The sequence below is a fragment of the Notolepis coatsorum genome, assembly GCF_963971535.1.
Source record: "Notolepis coatsorum genome assembly, chromosome: 19".
NCBI lineage: Eukaryota > Metazoa > Chordata > Actinopteri > Aulopiformes > Paralepididae > Notolepis > Notolepis coatsorum.
The window spans coordinates 28,424,929-28,448,422 of record NC_140183.1 but is presented as its reverse complement, the minus strand read 5'-3'; the positions used below and the strand labels follow the sequence as shown (position 1 = coordinate 28,448,422).

Sequence of the window (23,494 nt, the reverse complement as noted above, 5' to 3'; positions counted from 1 at the left end):
ATGTCTGAGGTGGAGATGCGAAGCACAGCTGCCAGATGTTCATCAGTGAGAGAGGATCTGTACCTGGACTTGGTAAACGAGAATGAGAATGTCTGTTCACATATGTAGGTGGATCCAAAGAGAACCAACATCTTCTGAGCATGTCTCCTAAGCGTATATTGTGCGTGTGAACGTTGACATGAAAAGAAAAAAGTAAAAAAAAAAATATATATATATATTAAAAAAAGATTTTTTTTTTATTTTTTTTTATTTTTTTTTTATTGTCATGTAATCTTTCGCGGGCCGGTCAGAAGCATCCCGCGGGCCGGATGCGGCCCGCGGGCCGTACAATGCCCAGGTCTGTTCTAGAACATTGTCATTGTTCGGCCTATTTATGAATCGTTTTCAAATAAACTAGGGATGCACCGAATGGGAAATTCTTGGCCGAAACCGATACCGAAAATAGAAAACAGTTGGCCGAAAACCGAAAGCCGAAAGGCCGAAAATGATTCATAGAATAGATTTTTTTTTACCAATGTTGTGGAACATTATGATTATGGAAAAATATATGATTATGGCAAAACTTAACTTAAATAATAAATAATCACTATTATGGGTCCATAAAACATTTATTCAGCACTTCTGAATGCATACAGTACATTAATTCCATCTTTTCTCTGGCTGCGCAGCGGACATCTGTGCTCTACTGAGCGCACCTTTCTAGTCCCCAGCTGAATGTGCTCGCTTGACTCGGCACAGTAGAGGCACGACAGACAGACAGCTGGGCTGTGTTAACATTACAATGTACAGTCGCGCGAAATAACGTTATGAATGCCCGAAATAACATAGCATTACAAAGTACAGTTGACAGCTGGGCTGTGTTAACGTTACAATGTACAGTCGCGTGAAATAACGTTATGAATGCCCGAAATAACATAGCATTACAAAGTACAGTTGACAGCTGGGCTGTGTTAACGTTACAATGTACAGTCGCGCGAAATAATGTTATGAATGCCCGAAATAACATATTGTCACAAAGTACAGGTCCAGCTCAGTATGATGTCATAATCAAACATTCTAGAACATTTGTGTATCTATTCAACAATTCTCTCACAGCTGAGTGTGGACGACAGCGGGGACGAGGGAGAGTAACTACATAACATAGGCAGAAACACAATCCCCCCCCTCTCGCTCTGAATAATATGCATATTAGATCACTCAGTGATTAACCGCGGCATATAGTAAATAAGGATATAAAGCATGTTAAAGACGCATTTATTGGACGCATTGCGCGCAGTTTACATAGAAACAGCGCGACTCCCGACAGCGTGACATCATCACAACAACACGTGAATAATATGCATATTAGATCACTCAGTGATTAACCGCGGCATATAGCAAATAAGGATATAAAGCATGTTAAAGACGCATTTATTGGACGCATTGCGCGCAGTTTACATAGAAACAGCGCGACTCCCGACAGCGCGACATCATCACAACAACACGCAAGGTTGTTAGGTTGTTTCTGTTTCGGTGACATATTTTCGGTGAAAAAACTCTTTCGGCCGAAAGCCGAAAGGCCATTTTTTGCCATTTTCGGCCGAAAACTTTCGGTGCCGAAATTTCTGTGCATCCCTAAAATAAACGCTAGATTATCGATAGTATATGTGTACGTATGCACGCTGGTGCCGCAAGCTGTAAATCGATTATCTTATTTCCTGATCACTCGCACAGTCAAAACAGCCATATCACATATAGGGGGAAAGCTTATATCTCCGTGAAAACAGGTCTGATTATCCTAAGACTGGTAAAATAGATTCCTTACCTGAGATCAGATGGTATCCAAATGGATTATTCCAATTCCTGATCGACCATTCCAAAAATCGATCCTTTTATTAATCCCACGCGTATACTGTAAAACAGCGTATACACGCTGTGCTGAGGGTCCAGCATGAAGCTGATCGGCCCCGGTTACATGCGTGAGAAGTCAAATGTGGAGTCCGGGTTTTTTTCCCCCATGCATCTTCATTGAGTCCAACCCAAAAGGGTGAATTACCATCTGGGAGACGATAGGGGGCACTTTTTTCACATCTGAGCGCCTGGGGTGGCTGATTTACCAACAGTAGACTCGGTTGATGAAATATGAATTCAGATCGCTAATAAAAATAAAAAAAACTAGAGAAAACAAATATTCTCGTTATGGGCATTCAACCCGCGGGGGGTAAACCCGAGAAAACTCGGGTTGGGCATTCAAAGTGTTAATGAGTGTCGTCCTGTTTTTTTGGACTTTACTTATTTTCTTAAATACTCACTTTGAGGCTTTCACCTGTAAAGGTTGTTTTGTGTTGTTTATTTTCCCCCTTCTCCTAAAACATCTGCGTAAGCAGTTTTGTGGTTATTCGTTTGACGTATAACTTTAAGAGTCCCTATTATCTGCTCATGACCCACACACACACCCACAGCCCTCACAGCAGTTTGTTTGGGAATAGAAGACGGTAATAAGCATGAATGTTCAAGGTGGAAAGCAAGTCAATACCGAAGAGGCTGAATATAGGAAGAGGGAAGACAGGCAGGAAAATGTATAGGATTCTTCACTGAAAATGCACATCAATCATGCGGAACTGACCTGTGCAATAGCAATCAACTGCTTGAATATCAGGAATGTCAATTTCAATATTGTAAATCAAATATTTTCTCAATTTGATGTAAAAACTAGCCAAATTGTTAGTTAGCCTAATTTACAATTTTTTTTTAATAAATTGTCAAACAAGGTGAAATACATAATCAGTATTACACCCAAAATAAAAAAAATATAAATCATTTTTAAAAATATCCACTGAATGACATTCCAAGTTTAAAATGTCAAGATGTTTCTAAGACCCTTGAAACTTCTTGAATGCCACCATCGGCGCCAATGTTAACGTTAATATCGCCTAATCTATGTTTTAAATTATGGCTATGTGTCTAATCTGCCCGTCGCTTATCAAAGAATCATTTTCCAGTCAGTGTTGTCAAGGCAGATTGTTTTTTTATCGCTTCATTTCCGTTTGAGAGCATTTTGAAAAGCGCCCGTTTTCAGGTGAAAAACAGCCCATTCTGTGATAATCGCCTTTTACTGGAATATTCCAGAACGTTGATATTTGTCGGCCTATTTATGAATCGTTTTCAAATAAACGCTAGATGATCAATAGTATACGTGGCCGCACGCACGTTCGAGGCGCGCGCTGATAATAACGGCTTTCATTTCCTCATGGATTTTACAGTGAAACCGATAGAGCACATATCAGAAAAAAGCTTATATCTCCTCAAAAACCAGTCTGATTATCCTAACACTGATAACATAGATTCCTTACCTGACATCAGATGGTATCCAAATGGTATATTCCAATTCCTGATCACCATTCGGAAAAATCGATAAGTGTATAGATCTAAAGTGTATACAGTAGAACTCATGATCAGCGGGGCTCAGAGGATCCAGAATGAACTCTGGTAACCCCGGCTGCATCAGTGGACTGGAAAATGTGGACTGGAATATTTTTTTCCCCCCATCCATTTTCATTGAGTCCATTCCATTTACCATCTGGGAGACGATAGGGGGCGCTTTTTTCACATCTGATCGCCGGCGGCCCTTGGGTAGGCTAGGGTAGGCTCGCGTGATGCAATATGATTTCAGATCGCTAAAAAAAGAAAAGAAAAAAATTCAGAGAAATGTCGTGAGTGGCTTTCAACGTAACTATCGTAAACCCGAGATTAGATTGCCCAAAGTTAATTACTTTTTACCTCCTTGAATGCCCAGGGCCACTTCAATGTTAACGTTAATATCGCCTAATCTATGTTTTAAATTATGGGTCTAATCTGCCCGTCGCTTATCAAAGACTCATTTTCCAGTCAACATTGTCGTAGCAGATTGTTTTTTTATCACTTAATTTCCGTTTTCTAGCATTTTGAAAAGCACTCTATTTCACGGAAAAAATAACACATTCCATGATAATCGCCTTTTACTGGAATATTCTAGAACGTTGTCATTGTTCGGCCTATTTATGAATCGTTTTCAAATAAACGCTAGATTATCGATAGTATATGTGTACGCATGCACACTCGTGCCGCGAGTTGAAAATCGATTCTCCTATTTCCTGACCGCTCGCACAGTCAATCAGTGCAGTCACATAATCACATAAAAGCTTATATCTCTGTGAAAACGAGTCTGATTATCCTAATACTGGTAACATAGATTCCTTATCTGAGATCAGATGGTATCCAAATGGATTATTTCAATTCCTGATCGCCATCAGAAAAAATCTATCTTTTTATTAATTCAGTGTATACTGTAAAAACACATAATCTCCGCTGCTCTGAGGCTCACTAGTGAAACTGATCGACCCCGGCTGCGTGAGTGAGAAGTTAAATGTGGAGTCAGGGATTTTTTTTCTCATTCATTTTCATTGAGTTCAATCCAAAAGGGTGAATTACCATCTGGGAGACGATAGAGGGCACTTTTTTCACATCTGAGCGCCTGGAGTGGTTGGATTTCCAACGGTAGACTTGGTTGATGAAATATGATTTCAGATCGCTAATAGAAAAATAAACGAGAAAATACGAGAATTCTCGTGAGTGGGCATTCAACCCGCGGGGGGTTATTATACTTTATACTTATAGCACATGCATGAGTCTGGTCTCTTTTGAAAGGTAACATTCTGAAGTCTCTTACACAATTAAGAAAAAAATATCCCTTTGAGTGCTAATGTATTAGAGAAACAGAGGTTTGAACACACTGAAATAAAATATGTGCACCTTACTTTTGTGTTGACTTGTTGCCAGATGCCTGTTTTTGGGTTCCAGCTGAGAGGTAGGAGCTGGAATACATAACTGTTACATAGCCTGAAGTCTTATGTAGTACAGGTCCAAAGTTTATAAAGGTCCCACGGAAAATCTGTGTTTAATAAAGGTTTTTGTAATGTGTGTACCGCAATAATTCAGCGTGATTATCCAAAATGGCCACGTGAGTCAAAACAAAGAACTTGTTCTTCTTTTTCTGCCCCCTTCTCGTTGCAATCAGGGCTAGTCTGGGATCGCTTTCGGAGCAGACGCTCCTTGGCTACAACGGTGGTCAATAATTTTCGCCATCAGCGGTACTTTACAACCGGACGTGGTCACTCGTCGGAACGGCTTGTCAAATGACATTCACCGTATATTTTGTCTTGTAACTCGAGACTGAAAGCACGCAATAGGATGAGAGTGGTGTCGATCGAATGGCGGGAAGTTTAACTTTCGAACAATGTATTGAATGATCGGGAGAAACGCAGCCCGGAGCCGGCAGACGAGCGCAAACTACGTGAAGTGCTTGCAAGTGCAAAACGTCCCATCGGTGGGACGCCGAACGTTAAGAGGACCATGTTTGTCTCTTATCTGTTATTTAACCTATGTAAAGCGACCTTGGGTTTCATGAAACGCACTATATAAAATTAAGTTATTATTATTATTATTATTATTATTATTATTATTATTATTATTATTATTATTAACACTTTCTTTGCCACGCTTATGTACATCCTTATACCATCCTCTGCCAGCTCTATTTGTCTATGGAGAAGTTCCCCTTCTTTGCAGGGCTATAACTTTTGAAATTGTATTGCTAAATTGACATTACTATGGCCCATTCAACGTCAATTATCTATCGTTCAGGATGTAGGAACGTTATACTTTTTCATTCACATATTCATACTAAAATACGGTCTAAAGTATAAATATGTTTTTATCGTTTTCTGCAGCATTCTGCAGAACGTGATTTATAGCCCTAAATGCATTATATTGATGATCAAATACAGTTTGATAGCGATCGGCGCCAGATAAAACATTTCAAATGGACGTGCTTCTAGAAGTTACTACTTATCATCTGATGTTGACCAGATGGGGGGGGGGGGGGGTCGTTTATAATTCCGTGGCCAACGTTAGATGATTCATGTAGTGTAGGTGATATGATCATTAGAGCAGTTTGTATTGAACACGGTAAAAATAAACGCTGAAACTTACCCCAGTCTCCTCGGGCCGTTGGGCGATGAGCATGGAGCAAAAATATTCCTATTATGGGATGTTGAAATATGCGATCCATCTCCAGGTTGTATAATAGTATATACGTCCAAATCATGTTGTTTATCGAGTTATTGGTAACGGATCGCTATCCATTGTGTCAAGCTCGAGTCCCGGGACATATAGCGAGTGATCGGACCGAATTTGGATGAGCACCAGTTTCCGTTTCCGGTTTGGGCAATCCGCCGATCGGCCACCAGATGGCGCTCTTGAACCGTTGGAGAGTTGAGAGGGGATCAACAGTAGATCTCAAGTCTCCGCGGGAGAAATATGATTGCGATCACAGATTTTTGAAATATTGATCTCAATGACGTGTTACGGCGTCATTGGAAGAATTAGCATGGCGGGGAATGACGAGTTAAGGCGTCCTTGGCGATTAAAGTGTTAAGAGCCTAAACATGGCAAATATATTGTTCAATCAAATAAATCTCCTCATTCGATTCTTCTAGGTCGGCTTGAGAATCATGTTGGCATTCGGGGTCACGCACTTGCTTGGTTTAAATCTTATTTAACTGATGGAACACACTGCGTGGTCTATAATGATTTAACATCTGAGACCCTCCCAGTGCAATGTGGGGTCCCACAAGGCTCTGTCCTGGGCCCTTTACTATTTTCGATTTACATGCTACCCCTCGGCAATATCATATGCAAATTTGGCATAACCTTTCATTTTTACGCTGACGACACCCAATTATATATACCTATTAAGCCAAATGATTCCTCCCAATTACAAAATCTTGAGGCTTGCCTGCTTGCCGTCAAAAAGTGGATGTCGCAAAACTTTCTACTTCTTAACACATTCCCTGCCATTGGTTATATCCATCAATATAGCCAGTCTGCCACCACTCTAAGCCTATGGGGATGTTCACCTTCTTTGCAGGGCTATAACTTTTTAAATTGTATTGCTAAATTGACATTACTATGGCCCATTCAACATCGATTATCTATCGTTCAGGATGTAGGAACGTTATACTTTTTCATTCAAACATTCATACAAAAATACCTTCTAGAATATAAGTATGTTTTTATCGTTTTCTGCAGTAATTCCTAGAACGTGAGTTATAGGCCTAAACGCATATATAGATTATCGATTGCCGTTTATTCCCGATACATGCTATATTGAAAAATTCAACTGTATATGATCCTATACGTTATGCGTCATCATGCACGGAGGAAAGGGGGGGTCGTTTATAATTCCGTGATCGTCAGTAAATGCTTTATGTAGTATGGGTGATATATTGATCAGATCGGTTTGCAATGAAATTAATAAACAATTGGGCTGAAAATAACGTTAGCGTCCTCTTACCGTTCGCCAATGAGACTGGCGGTGAAAGATCCCAGGTATAAGACGTCGATCGCCTAGGTCCATTTCCGGTTTGTATGTCGCAATAAACGCCGAAATCATATCGATTATTAAGTTTATAAAGCGATCCAGTATGTACATAGTGTCTGTCGGGAGCCTTGCGACAATATCTGACGGCCGGATGAATTTAATCGACGCACACCTCTCACTTCCTGTTGTTCGAGTGTAACTCGCCCGACCATCCACCAGGCGGCGTTATTGAGCCGTCGTTGTATTGAGCCGTAGGGTCCAGCTGCAGCGCCGGAGGTGTATATATGAATGCCATGGCGAATTTTTTTTATATTGATCTCAATATCGCTGTACAGCGTGGTCACGGTGTGGCAGACAACGCATGGCGGGCAATAATGCTGTACAGCGTGAACGGCGGTGGATGTGTTAATGCAGATAAAACTGAGATGTTAATTGTTGGCAACCCAAATCACAGAGGCTTGTTTCAGGACATCTCCCTCAACTTTGATACTTGTCATGTATCCCAGAGCTCCATCATAAAAAACCTCTGAGTAATTTTTTATTCCTCCCTCTCATTTAATGCACATATAAAACATTTCACCAAAATTGCCTTCTTCCATCTTCATAATATCGCAAAAATTCGCCCCATTTTAACTCTGGCTGATGCTGAAACCCTAATTCATGCTTTTGTCTCATCACGTCTAGACTACTGTAATGCACTTTTTTCAGGCCTACCTAATTCAAGCATAAAAAATCTTCAACTCGTGCAAAATGCGGCTGCACGGATACTAACTAAAACTAGAAAATTTGATCACATCACACCAGTTTTGTCCGCCCTACACTGGCTTCCTATTCAAGCCCGATCTGACTTTAAAGTGCTACTCCTTGAACGAGTGTTGGACATGGATCAGTACTATATATTACACATCTTATTGATGATTGCAAAAGAAATTATTACTATTAAGTGGCTCAAACGATCACACGGTCACACCTGTGATATCTGCGTTGGGGAATGGCACCATGTCTCAAAAGCGCGTCCCCGTTCAGGTCATTTGCATACAAAACAATGCCTCCAGAGCTCCTTATAAGGCAACTAATGATGCAGCCGTGTGAAAATGGACACGGAAGCGCTTTGCGAGTCTTGCGACCCATCAAAATTAGATGAGTTTAATGTATTGGCATCATATATAGTACAGCTCGTGGTACACCTGCCGCAGCGTGCGCACACACACACGCATGCACGCGCAGTACTGTATAGCCTACGGCGTAATGAATTAATGCAGTAGCCTATAGGCTTATTATTCCATTAATGACTTGTTGTATACAGACTGTACTTATACTGTACGTAGGGCAGAGCATATATATAGTATCTACTAAATCCTAATGAAACAAGTAACTAGAATAAAATAAGCCTACTGTTCATTCATTAGACACGTAGGCCATACTGGCGCACACTTGTTATGGAATATTAATGCAGTCTATTTCCACGCGATTAGCTTTAGTTCTTATTTATTTATTTATTTATCCACTGTCACTTGCAGTGTTGGTGTACTAGGCTACATAGTGTATTTCAATATCTGTTTGATTGATTAATGATACATTTGAAGGAATGCAAGTTATAGCTATATCAAACAAATGTCTGTCCCATTGTACCAATTCATGTTGGCTATAACCTGCATTCTTTCAAATGTATAATTAATCAATAAAACAGATATGTAACAAATAAGAAATACAAATTCCACAGAAGGCATTAAATTATTATTATTTTCAATAATTTCACAATAATTGCATAATTGTGTTTGAATATCTGAGTAATTAAAGAAATTATACATTTGTCCAAAATAGCTGGTTCAGATATGGTTAATCCAGCTGCCCTGTGATCAGATGAATCAATATTATTTATTTTTCCGACATCAAATGCATAATTCTTTATCGTACAAATATAGTTTTTTCCTAAATCCAAATATTTAGCTCATGTAAGTGATTAGACATTTTTTGTAAACACATTTTTCCAGAATCTTTGAAAAACAGGGCAGGGTTGATATAGGTCTATAGTTAGTGAAGATACTAGAGTAACCCGAAGGGGTGTGACATTGGCAATATTCATGCTTTTGGGTACTAAACCATGTTCCATAAATGTGGCACATTATGTAAGTGGTTCAACAATTAAATCAATAACTTCCTTCAATAAATTCACTCTAATTTCATCATGGCCTGCCGCAGAGCTCTTGAGGTCATTCGCAATCTCCTTTACCTCAGCAGAAGAGGGTGGATTTGACATCAAGCCAAATTAGCTTGCAAATTCGCTCAAATCTTGATACAAATGCCTTGTGTGTCTTGTCCTTGGTCGTGAATGAAATAGAAGAGAATGAGAACAAATTATGTGTCACACATTTGAACTTGAAGCTTTTTTTCCCCCAATCTCAACAGGTCCAGTGGCCATGCATTAACCCCAAGTACCTAGTGAAGAAGAAGAACTACAGGAACTCCGGGATTGTTATTCTGAACCAGTGCAAGGTGATTCCTCCTATTCTCTCCTCCCCTCTTCTGTCCCGTCCTATCCTCTCCCCTCACTCTCTTCCAGGCTCCACCACCACTCTTTCTAATCAGATATCATCCCCTTCTGTCTTTCCATCCATTGCCCCTCTATCTTGATTTTCTTTCTTTCCCTCTTCCAAGACGGACATTTTCCCTCTCGGCTCTATACCTCCCGAGAGAGCGCCCTCTCCATCACGTTCCCTCGCTGTCCGTCTCATCTACCGCCAAATATGATGCACCCTCCTTCCCTCCCTCTCCCCCTCTCTCTCTATATCCACACTCCCCCACCAGTAATCTCATATTGGTGTTGTGGTGACAGACCCAAAATGGAGCAATTATCGTCCCAACTCCTTGGCAGGAAGCGAGAGCGGGATCTGATGCAGTCTGACTAACATGACATGTCCTCCTTCTCCTCTGGTAAAAACAAAAAGGGTGTCTAGTAGATGGTCCTCAGAGGACTCTCTCTCTCTCCGTTGAGTCGCTAAAGGTGCTAGAGAAAATGGAGAAATCTTGACAAAAAAAACTAAAAACAGATGCTGACGTGTTTGGATGGGGAGAAGAAGTATTGCAGAACAATGACTGATCCTGTCCAAAGAGGGGCATGGTGTTGGATAAGAGTCCAGAAGACATTTTGTTTAGTATGTTGGAGCCCCCTCCTGCCCCCCCCCCTCCCTTTCACAATAGCTACTAGGGGTGGGGAAAAATGTATACAGCAATATATCGCAATCTTTTATTATATTGATCCAGTGACGGCTGGTATCAACATTAAAAAAATATAAATTCTGTGTGACAATCCGCAGTCAGGTGAACAGACTAAAAACGTTATCTTAACATAAGTAATCTATTTATGTCTTGTATAAGTAAGTCATTTATGCTTCATATCTGCAAAATTCCCACAACCAGGAGTCGACAAACGATGACAGTGTTAATTTTGTCAACGAAAATGATGACTAAATATGGTCGTCAACAAAGCTTTTTCCCCTGACTAAATCTAGACTAAAACAAAAAAGACAAAATCTAGACTAAAACTGACTAAGACTAAAATGATCAGACCTGTAGTTGACAAACTGACTAAGACTAAAATGAAAAATAAATATGATAAACGAAAAAGGAGCATTTGACACTAAGACTAAAACTATTGGTTTGATTATGTCTTATGGTGTATTTAAGTGGAGCACTTCTATGCTCTATATGAATATATAATATTATTTGTGTACAACCAGGGGTCATGTCTGCTTCACATGGGCTGTGGAAACGTTTGGTTCACTTTACTGTTTTTGTTATTTTAACACTTTGAGTGCCAACGACGAGATTTCTTGTTAGTTCATGCCAGAGAGATCTCGTCTTTGATCGTAATTTTTTTTTATTATCGATTTCCATTCATTTTTCATCAATCTAGCCTCACGTTACCAGTGGGGATCTGTCTGAACTCGAACAGGGAAAATACCGCCCCCTATCGTCTCTCCGGATGGTACTGCCCCTTTGGATTGGATTGAATGAAACGCATGGAGAAAAAAAAGTCCTGCTTCCACATTTTACTTGTCAGACAAGTAACCGGAGACGATCCAAGTAATCGCCCACCACCAGAAGAGCGGAAAATGTGTTTCCAGTACCCAGCGTTGGATCAATAAAAACGCGATTGATAATTGGAATGGCGATCAGGAATTGGAATCATCTTTTTGGAGAACATCTGATCTGAGGTAAGGAATCTATTTTACCAGTCTTGGGATAATAAGAGCTATTTTCACCTATATATCAGCGTGTGCCATATGTGTGTGTGTGTGCGATCAGGAAATAAGATAATCGATTTTTCAGCCCGCTTCTATAGCATGCATAAGTACACATATACTATCGATAATCTAGCGTTTTTTTTAAAACGATTAATAAATAGGCCGAAAAATGACGTGTTTTGTGTATTCATTCCAGTGTATTCCAGTAAAGGGCGATTATCACAGAATCTTCTGAAATGGTCTGAAACTTTCAAGAAACGAGCGTTTTTCAAAATGGTATAAAACGGAAATGAACCGATTTAAAAAAACAATCCGTTTCGACAATGTTGACTGCAAATAAGTCATTGATAAGCGACGGCCATATTAGACACATAGCCATAATTTAAGATATAGTTTATGCATTCGCAAATATGAGAGCTCTGTCATTGAAGTGGGTGGTGGCACGCAACGGGGTTCCGGGGCACCGGACCCGTGGTACTCAAAGTGTTAAGACTGGTGAGGGTCTTTAACTGTTTACATCTTTAACTCATTATGTTATGGGGGGAGTGGGGAGAGCAGTGGCGAATATTCATGGAAGCCAAGGGAAGCCAAGCTTCGCCAAAAATATGAACAGTAAAAAAGAATTTATACATTTTTTATTTATTTTTTTATTTTTTAATATATATATATATATATATTTATATAGTTTACAATAATAATTAAAAAATCATTATTTTTCATCTCTGTTCTTTTTTAGAATTTTCTCCCTCTTCTCCTTCTCACTCTCTCTAACACTCTGTCAGACTCACTGAGGCAGGCTGGCAGTCACTCTGTGCTCACTGCAGCTCAGGCAGAATAGAGAACATTTGCAGAGGGGGAGGTGTCTTTTTCTAGCGTCCTGGTCCGTCCACATTGTGGTTGGTTGTGGACTCCACAACCATTATTAGCCAATAAGATTCGAGCTTAATAAAGGGGTTGGGTTAATGCAGGGGTCAGGAACCTTTTTGACTAGGAGAGCCATAAAAGCCAAATATTTCTAAATATATTTCATTGAGAGCCATATAGTATTTTTAACATATAATAAATTAAATATGTCTTACTTTTAATGCAACTTCTGGTGCTGCATGGTTTTGCTGATGGCCTTGTAATCTGGTTCATACGTGGTGAGATTGAGCTTCATGCAGGCGTTGAGGCTTCCATCAGTTAAACGTGAGCGTAGGTTGGTCTTAATGTTCCTCATATGCGAGAATGACTGCCCACATGCATATGTAGAGCCAAACATGGTCAATACGGCAATACTCACGCTGCATTGTGTGGTACGCGACGACGCCTCCCTCGCGGACAAGCTCAACACCTTCTACGCTCGGTTTGGTGTAGACAGTGGCGCTGCTGGCTCTCCGGCTAGTGACGTCACTGGCGCGCCGGCTGTTGTGGAGGGGGGGGGGGCAACCGCGAGGGGGGGGGGACGCTCTCTCGTTGTCGGAACACAGTGTGAGAAGAGCATTTATGCAGGTGAACACCAGGAAGGCTGCTGGCCCAGATGGCATAACAGGACGTATACTCAAGACCTGTGCCAACCAGCTGGCCCCTGTGTTCACCGTCATATTTAATCAATCACTGGCGGAGTCAGTGGTCCCTGCCTGCTTCAAGAGGTCTACCATCATCCCTGTGCCGAAGAAACCCTCCCCAGCATGTCCAAATGACTACAGACCGGTGGCACTCACCTCTGTGGTCATGAAATGTTTCGAGAGGCTGGTCAAGGACCACATTTGTGCCTCCCTCCCCAGTGATATGGACCCTATGCAATTTGCATACAGGACAAACAGGTCCACCGACGACGCGGTCTCCCAGGTACTGCACAGCACCCTCTCGCACCTTGACCGTCAGAAGGGGGGCTATGTGAGACTGTTGTTCATTGACTACAGCTCAGCGTTCAACACCATAGTCCCCACCAGACTGGTGGACAAGCTGATCGAGCTAGGTCTGAGCTCCGCCCTGAGCGCCTGGGTACTGGACTTTCTGAGCGAAAGACCCCAGGCGGTCAGGGTGGGGGGTCAGACCTCCAACACCATCACCCTGAGCATCGGGTCCCCCCAGGGCTGTGTTCTGAGCCCCCTGCTGTACTCACTCTACACACACGACTGTGTGGCCAAGTTCAGCTCCAACTCCATAGTGAAGTTCGCAGATGACACGGTGGTGGTGGGGCTGATCTCGGACAACGACGAGAAGGCCTACCGGGAGGAGGTGGAGGTACTGGAACGCTGGTGCCAGGACAACAGCCTGCTCCTGAACATTGGCAAAACCAAGGAACTGATCGTGGATTATAGGAGAGGACAGCAGGAGACACACACACCACTGATGATAAACGGGGCTACCGTGGACAGGGTGAGCAGCTTCAAGTACCTGGGGGTCCACATCTCAGAGGACCTGACATGGTCAACACACATAGGCACAGTAGTAAAGAAGGCGAAACAGCGTCTCTACCACCTGAGACAGTTAAGGAAGTTCAGAGTATCGGGGAAGATACTCCAGTCCTTCTACTCAGGAGCTGTAGAGAGCATCCTGACCGGAAACATCACTGCCTGGTATGGAAACAGCACGGCACAGGACAAGAAGGCCCTACAGAAAGTGGTGCGCTCAGCCGAGCGTACCACGGGTATTGCACTACCCCCCCTGCAGGTTCTATACAACAAGAGGTGCAAATCCAGAGCCTGCAGGATAATGAAAGACCCTCACCACCCCAATAACAGCCTGTTTCAGCTGCTGAGGTCAGGCAGACGCCTGCAAATCCCAGCTACTAGGACAGAGCGGCTTAGGCTCAGCTTCTTCCCCCAGGCCATCAGAGCCATGAACAATGTACATTGAGTGCTCAGAACATTGAACTGTCCACACACAAGCACACATGAACACACACACGACACGCACACTGTGCACGGCTGCACGCTCACACACGAGCAGCCACTTAACACTTTAACATGAGCGGGCACACACTCATGTCGCACACACGCACACTTATGGCCAAAGGAAAGGACACTTTAAATTAGAATAACAGGAACAGTGTATTGCACTACCAAAGCTAACTAGCATGTCACACATGCGCTGTAAATAACTATGTACAGATACCGAGATGTCACTCCATGTTACCTGCTATCTGTTACTGCACAATGTTGTTTCTTCTTTTGATTCTATTATATGTACCACTGTATTGCACATCGTTGCGGGCAAGACCACCCGCATTTCATTGTATACCTGTATGCCGTGACAATTAAAACTCTTGACTTGACTTGACTTGACTATGTCACAGGAAGCTCGTTCCAAGTTTTAAGAATCAGCTGGTCTTCAGGTTGAAGATTTTTAATTTCTGTCCACTTGTGTTCCCTCGCCAGCTCTGCTCACTATATCTTCAGCTACAGATACTATTAGCTGTATCTTCAAAACTAATTTCTGTTTACTTTAAAATGACACAGTATTATTAAGAAATATCACAAGTATATATAAAAAAATAAATAAAATTGCTCAAAAAATTCTGGGAGCCATATGCTGTCACCAGAAGAGCCATATATGGCTCGCGAGCCATAGGTTCCCGACCCCTGGGTTAATGTAACACAGGGCCGTCTGGCTGCCAAGTAGTCTAGCGTCTTCAAATGTGCCGCCCTGGAGGCGGGCCAATCCAGAACGTTTCCACCGATTGACCAATCAAATCACATTAAAAGCTAAACGTGACGACGTCATCATCTCGGCCTCCCGGCCGCGTAAACCGAACGCGTAAGTGAAACTATGTTGGGGAAAATATACACGCCTCGCGGCCACGTTTGAATCAAAACAAAATACGATTTACGCTTGAGGAATTAGAAGGGGACCCCGGAGATAGCTACAATAGCTAACGTTATGTGAGTCTTAATGTCTAAACAAACAGCATTGTTTGATTGATTGAAATTCGGATTCCTCTCTCGGATTAATTCATTGAGGAGACCTGAAATTCGCTCAGCTGCAGAAAAGTTTAGGAGAATACCTGAATACCCACAGGACTTGGAAAACTTTGTGGACGAGCTGCTTTACTTTACTTAATATGGACCAAGGCGCGTCAACTGCAACAATAGTGAGTACCTAATAACCTAATAACTTTTCATAAGTGATGCCGCTGTGTGTGTGTGTGTGTGTGTGTGTGTAGCCATACTACTGTAAATGTTCTGCCGTGTCATATCATACTGTGTTATTGTGTTGATGGGGCGCAGACTCGCTGAGTCATACTGTACAAACATGGTCTGCTTGTGTTTGATGGGCCGAGCCATAGGCTATGTATGTTCTGCCATGTCAGCAATATCTTGCAAGACGCTGAAACGCTCCGACGGCGACATCAGGCCATTCATTAATTTCAACCTAGAACCTAAATGATCTCTCTCTGTCTCTCTGTCTCTCTGTCTCTCTCTGATTCATAATCAAACCAGACCTCCTGCAGGCAACCACTGTGTGTGTGTATATATATTTGTGTTGTGTGTGTGTAATATTCAGAAAGAGGGAGAGAGAGAGCGAGGGAGGGAGAAATATATTATATATATATATATATTATTTGGCTTAAATATGAAAAAAAATTATATAAAGAAAAGTATTTGGCATCCTCTGTTATTTTACCCACGCGACGCCACTGGGGGAGAGGGGCGTCTACATGAATCTATGATCCCAATAGAAATGAATGTGAATTTGACTGACTGTATACTAGACAAAAATGTCATCCGTTTTCTGCGACTAAATCCAGACTAAAACAAAAAAGACAAAATCGAGACTAAAACTGACTTAAGACTAAAATGCTCAGACCTGTAGTTGCCTAAAACTGACTAAACTAAAAATAAATGAAGGTGACTAAATATGATAAACGAAAATGGAGCATTTGACACATGACTAAGACTAAAACTCAAATTAAAATAGCTGCCAAAATTAACACTGCGAGCAAGTGCTCTCACAACTGGACTAAGGCTATCAGAAAATTATGTCTAGTAGTCTTGAGGTTAAAGGCACTTACCTCCCATGTGAGAGCCCAGCAGGGGAACTCAAATGTTTTCCGAAAATGTTAAAAGTAAACCAATTTTAAATATCCAATATATGTACTTATTTGTAATTCGTAGCCTACACATTGTATTTCTTTTTTTAAATACATCAATATATTACTAATGGCTAGAACATAATGTACAATATGTACCCTTTTCCTGTGGTCAATTAGTATTTTATTTATATATGTTATGCAAGATTTGGCTGTGTCACAACATTACAGTGTGTCCACCTAACATGAACTATTTGTAGGGATGCACCGAAATTTCGGCCACCGAAAGTTTTCGGCCGAAAATTGCCAAAAATGCCCTTTCGGCTTTTGGCCGAAAGAGTTTTTTCACCGAAAATATATCACCGAAACAGAAACAACCTGTAACCTAACCCGTGTTGTTGTGATGATGTCATCAAAACGCGGCTTCAGTCATTACATGCTTAACGTGAGCTCTTCAGTCCTGCGTTCTGCAGCCTGTGAAAACTCCTCTTGGGACTCGGGGGAGTCGCGCTGTTTCTATGTAAACTCCGCGCGCAATGCTTTATATCCTTATTTACTATATGCCCGTCGCGGTTAATCACTGAGTGATCTAATATGCATATTCTTCAGAGCGAGAGGGGGGGGGGGGGGGGGGGGGTTGTGTTTCTCACATTGACGCTGTCTGTCGTTGATAATATAATCTGAAGAGCATTATTATTATTATTCTCGAGCATACACGTCGCGCGTCTACTGTGCCAAAGTCAAGAGAGCACATTCATCTGCGGACTAGAAAGGTGCGCTCAGTAGAGCACAGATGTCCCCATGTCTTCTTTCTCTCTCTCTATCTATCTCTCTCTCTCTCTCTCTCTCTCTCTCTCTCTCTCTCTCTCTCTCTCTATCTCTCTCTTTCTTTCTCTCTCTCTTTCTCTCTCTCTGATTGATTGAAAACTTTATTAACAGATTGCAGAATGGGTACAATACATTACAGCTCAATACACACAATTGTTAACACTTTCTATGCCACACGAGTTTTCTCGGAATTATTAATATTACGTTGAAAGCCACTCACGAGATTTCTCGGATATTTTTTTTTTTTAGCTATCTGAAATCATATTGCATCACGCGAGCCTACCCTAGTCTACCCGAGAGCCGCCGGCGATCAGATGTGGAAAAAAGCGCCCCCTATCATCTCCCAGATGACATAAGGGATTTTGGAATGGACTCAATGAAAATGGATGGGGGAAAAAATCCTGTACTCCACATTTTCCAGTCCACTGATGCAGCCGGGGTTACCACAGTTCATTATGGATCCTCTGAGCGCCGCGGATCATGAATTCTACTGTATCACGTTAGATCTATACACTTATCTATTTTTTCGAATGGTGATCAGGAATTGGAATATACCAGTTGGATACCATCTGATGTCAGGTAAGGAATCTATGTTATCAGTGTTAGGATAATCAGACTCATTTTGATGAAGATATAAGCTGTTTTGTGAAATGTCCTCTATCGGTTTCACTGTAAAATCCATGAGGAAATGAACACGGCTATTATCCGCGAGCGGCTCGAATGGGCGTGCGTGTACGTATAATATTGATCATCTAGCGTTTATTTGAAAACGATTCATAAATAGGCAGACAAATATCAACGTTCTGGAATATTCCAGTAAAAGACGATTATCACAGAATGGCCCAGAATGGGCTGTTTTTTTTTACCTCAAAACGGGTGTTTTTCAAAATGCTCTCAAACGGAAATGAAGCGATAAAAAACCAATCTGCCTTGACAGCACTGACTGGAAAATTATTCTTTGATAAGCGACGGGCAGATTAGACACATAGCCATAATTTAAAACATAGATTAGGCGATATTAATGTTAACATTAAAGTGGATGGCGGCATTCAAGCGCTAACTCTGGCGCCACCTGGTGGCACTGAAAGTGTTAAGGGGATGCAGACCAGAGAAAGACTTTCGTCTTGTTTACATCAGGGTCCCCCATTTTCAATTCATCAGGACATAATATGACATACATGACATACAGATAGACAGTACTGCTACATCTATACATTTATGACATACCAGATTTGCAAATACAGTACTGTTTGTGATACAAAAAGACCCATAATAGTGATTTATTATTTAAGTTAAGTTTTGCCATAATCATATATTTTTCCATAATCAGGTAGCTGAACAATATTGGTAAAAAGATTTCTATTCTATGAATCATTTTCGGCCTTTCGGCATTCGGTTTTCGGCCAACTGTTTTCTATTTTCGGTATCGGTTTCGGCCAAGAATTTCTCATTCGGTGCATCCCTATTGCATTGGCTGTTCTGGCTAATGTTAGCAGGTAGCTGATATGATCCACTTGGTATCAATTTGGGTGAAATTCAAATCACTGCTGGACAAATATCTCAGTCTCATCAAGACGGAACTAGCAAATCACTCTGGTGTTTGGAGAGGCAGTATTTATTTAGTTTGATATAATCACAAAGTGTTTCACCAAATCAACATCAGCAGCGTGCCACTTGGGTAACAATCGTTCTTGCAAAATAAAACACGTAGCTAATTTGCATATCTGTTTGTGAAAAGGTTATTGATTTGCGGACATTGCGATGTCTGGATAGCTTGCCAGCCTGGTTGTAACACGTATCATATCTTATTTACTGTTTGTCAACTATAGGTAACGTTATTGACATAAAGGCTTGCTAGCATACATTTTGTTTGCAGTCTAATTTTTATTGGCACCAGTCAAGTGACAGGTGGTTGTCAAGCAGTTGTTAGACAAAGCCAAATTAGGTTTTTACGTCTTTACATCTAACGCTGACAAAGACAGAAAGGAGCACTTGGATTGATCCCTGGGCATGGCCCATGTCTGTCCCCGGCTGAACTTGGGGGGAAGGACAACAGGATGGGTCAAGCGCAGAGAGGCATTTCATTGGCAACCCAGTTTGGAATCAATAATGAACAAGGTGAATTTTCCTCTGATTGTTTGAAAGTAATCAATGTCAGCAATGTCACCCCCCCCCCCCCCCCCCACACACACACACATACACCCAGATCAATCTATTAGTTGTACCCAAAGGTAGAATATGGTATTTAAATTAGTTGAGGTGACATTAATTTGAACAAGCACATCACTTGCAGTGCGCTCATGTCATATCAATCGTCAGGCTGTTCGAGAGAGCAGACGTCCCGCGTCACCCAGCTGTTTTCTTGTTTTGTTCGGATTCAGAGCATTGCTGGCGTCTCCGTTGTGACTGCCGCTTCTGTCCGTGTCTGTGAACTTTATTCCAGCCCCGTTACCCGTTCTCCCACGTCCATTTCTTGTATTTTTTTTACTGTCTACGTTGCTTGTTTTCGCTGGCTGCGTGAATATTAAAGGCAACCAACTTGTGTTCAGCTTTTCGTTCAGCGTTTCTCTGATTGGCCTCACGGCCAATCAATCAATCCACTAGCACACGCCCTTGCGGCGCGGCAGAAGCGCTGGTCGAACCAGCGGTGTTCTGTTGTGTGACTGTACTACAGCGGTGTTCTGTTGTGTGACTGTACTAAACTCTTCCACCACATGACCGACATTTGACATACAGTACACCTCCTATCTATGTTGGGATTATGTTTGGTCATGACAAAACAATAAAAATCGCTACTGTTAGTAATGCTGCCACCACCCACTTCAATGACAGAGCTCCCATATTTGCGAATGCATAAACTATATCTTAAATTATGGCGATGTGTCTAATATGGCTGTCGCGAAGTCATTGATAAGATATAGTTTATGCATTCGCAAAATATGAGAGCTCTGTCATTGAAGGGCTTCGTTCTACAACGGAGCACGGCCGCTGCTGCTGGAGCTGGACCGAGTCAAGCCGGCGGCGGCGCACGGAAGCCGGGGATAAACCACCGCGTCGCCCCGCTGGCGCATCTTAAATTATGGCGATGTGTCTAATATGGCTGTCGCGAAGTCATTGATAAGCGACAGCCATATTAGACACATAGCCATAATTTAAGATATAGTTTATGCATTCGCAAAATATGAGAGCTCTGTCATTGAAGGGCTTCGTTCTACAACGGAGCACGGCCGCTGCTGCTGGAGCTGGACCGAGTCAAGCCGGCGGCGGCGCACGGAAGCCGGGGATAAACCACCGCGTCGCCCCGCTGGCGCTTCAGGCTCAGCAGCCTCCACGGGCGAAATAACATATAACGTTACAGTTCCACACTGTCTAATATGGCTGTCGCGAAGTCATGCCTCTCCCTCTGAAAGCCCATCCACGCTGTGTATCATAGAGACATAGAGCACTCCATCTGACAATATCATAATGATGTGTTTTCTATATTATATCCACAATCATTCATCTAAAAAATTGTATGGGCTTTGATTAAACATGTAACCTACACCTACTGTAACTTACTGTACCTCTGCTTCCTACAGCACAGCAGGTAATGGCGTTAATCAATGGAACGTGAAACATAATAACGTTACGCTTTCTAGTTCAGCGCATTTCATAACTGTATGGGCTTTGTTTATACACGAGTGAATCTGGTAGTTGGTTGTTAAAAACGCGAAACATAATAACGTTACGCTTTCTAGTTCAGCGCATTTCATAGCGCTCCACTGCTACCGCAGCCCAACACAAGTTGGTTGCCCGCGCTGCCGCTCGCTTGCGCTCCTTGGATTTCATTTGGGACGTGGGACGACTGCGCTTGCCTGCGCGTGGGGGCGGGGGGGGGCGCGGCCAATCAGAGAAAAGCCGAACACAAGTTGGTTGCCTTTAATATTCACGCGTGGGGGCGCGGCCAATCAGAGAAAAGCCGAACACAAGTTGGTTGCCTTTAATATTCACGCGTCCTGCGTGTGTACAAACATTTAACGTCCTCACTTTTCCCCCCCTCCGTGGACCTGCTGACTACACTACCACCGTTCTCATCACTGGATCTCAAACCCTGCCGCTGGATAATAAACTCCCCGGATCTACACATTTTTTCCCTCGACTTAACGTTACCTGTCCTTACCTGTGTGTTCCTCCCTCTGCTCCTGGCTCTGTTTGTCGTCGGCTAACCAGCTACCTGTCGCTGGCAATGCCTGCCTGTCCATGCGGTGCTACTACCCCCTTCCTGTGAGGGTGTCATCACTCCCTCACGCTGGTCTGGGTTACCATCTCCACGGGTGAGTGTCGGCGATATTACACTACTGCTCTCACTCTCCTGCTGGCCTTGGCTGTTGGTATGGCACGGTCAGGTTGGCGGTCTGGAGCCGGCTACTACACGCTTCATCACAACAACAACACATTTCCCCCCTGCTCTAACGCTAGTTTTCCTCAACTCTCCAATAGCGTCCAGCTGCAGCTGTGGAGCGATCCTCTCACGACGCTACTCCAACTCTCCGCCCACCAGCTACTATACATTTTTAACCCATTCCTGCTCCTATCCTATACCCAACTTGGACTCCTGCTCCTCCTACCGTTTTCCCTTGGATTCCCACTCCCCCACATCCCCCCATTTCTTACTGCCCCTCGCCGCCTCTCATATACTCCTGCTGATCTTCACTCGTACAATAACAATTACCGTCTCCCTGCTGCCATTGCCACTGCTGTCAGAAACGCTGGCATTCACTGTCGCCGCCGCAACATCCACAGAGGCCATCGCCTAAATCGAAACTGGACTCTCCACCTCCCTGACGGCTCAAACATCCCCTATTTTTGGACTACCTCTCACCCCCCTGTCACCTTCACTTCGCTAACCTCAATAATCTCCGCTCCTTCCTCCCTGCTCCCCCATCCATCTCCCTTGCACTCCCACTCTCGCTCTCTCTCAAACAAATCACCTCTGATCTATGATTTACTACTGGACAACAACCTCGACCTACTCCTCCTCACTGAAACCTGGCAACAGCCCTTGGACTTCTACTCCCTCAACCAAGCTACCCCCCCAAACTACAGCTTCATCGCCAAACCCCGCCTCTCTGGCTGAGGGGGGGGGGGGGGGTCTTGCCGTTTTCCTCAAACTCTTCCTATCCATCACTGAACTGCACCTAAACCTCCCTCCCATGTTATCCTTTGAATACCTTGCCTTCTCCCTCCCCCAACTCTACCACTGCACTACTCCTTTACCGCCCTCCAAAGCCTCACCCCTCTTTCCTAACTGAACTTTCTGATCTCCTGACTATAGCCTCCACTCTCTCCACCCACCTCCTACTCACCGGTGACCTCAACATCCATGTTGCCAACCTAACTCAAACCTCACACCTGACTTCCTCTCCCTCCTTGACTGCTTTAGCCTCACCCAGCACATCAACTTTCCCACCCACAACAAAGGCCACACACTCGACCTTGTCTGCTCTGCCTCCCTACCCATATCCAATCCTCACCCTATCCCATTCCCACTCTCTGACCACTACTGCATCCTTTTCTCTGCTCCCCTTCCCCCACCCCACCACTCCAATAAACGCACCATCTATTTCCGTAACATAAAATCCATTGACCCTCTCACCCTGTCCCAGTCCATATCCTCTGCCTTTCCCCCTGACTCCGCCCCCTCTAACCCCGACGACTATCCCCTCCTGCTCAACTCCACTCTCTCTGACTCCCTTGACTCACTGGCACCCGTGAAAACCATCACTGTCTCATTCACCACTTCCTCCCCCTGGTACACTCCGGAACTCCGCTCTAAAAAAAAACATCTCACCATCCACGCCGACCTCCACAAACAGCATGTCTCCTCCTACCGTGATGCACTTCAAGCTGCCAAATCTGCCCACTACTCCACCATCATCAACAGCAGCAACCGCAACCCCCGGACCCTCTTCTCCACTGTCAAGAAACTCCTACAACCCCTGGACAATACTAATAACTCACTCT

General features: G+C 43.0%; 1 protein-coding gene across 1 annotated transcript in view; it reads left to right on the top strand.

Moving 5' to 3' along the window:
• The window catches only part of cpne4a (copine IVa), a gene marked incomplete at both ends in the record, with an annotated part of 402,880 nt that overhangs the window by 250,482 nt on the left and 128,904 nt on the right, over positions 1–23,494 (top strand). The window contains one exon of the mRNA XM_084336898.1: positions 9,809–9,895. Within this exon, the coding sequence (XP_084193024.1) occupies positions 9,809–9,895 (87 nt within the window). The remainder of the gene's footprint in view (positions 1–9,808; positions 9,896–23,494) is intronic.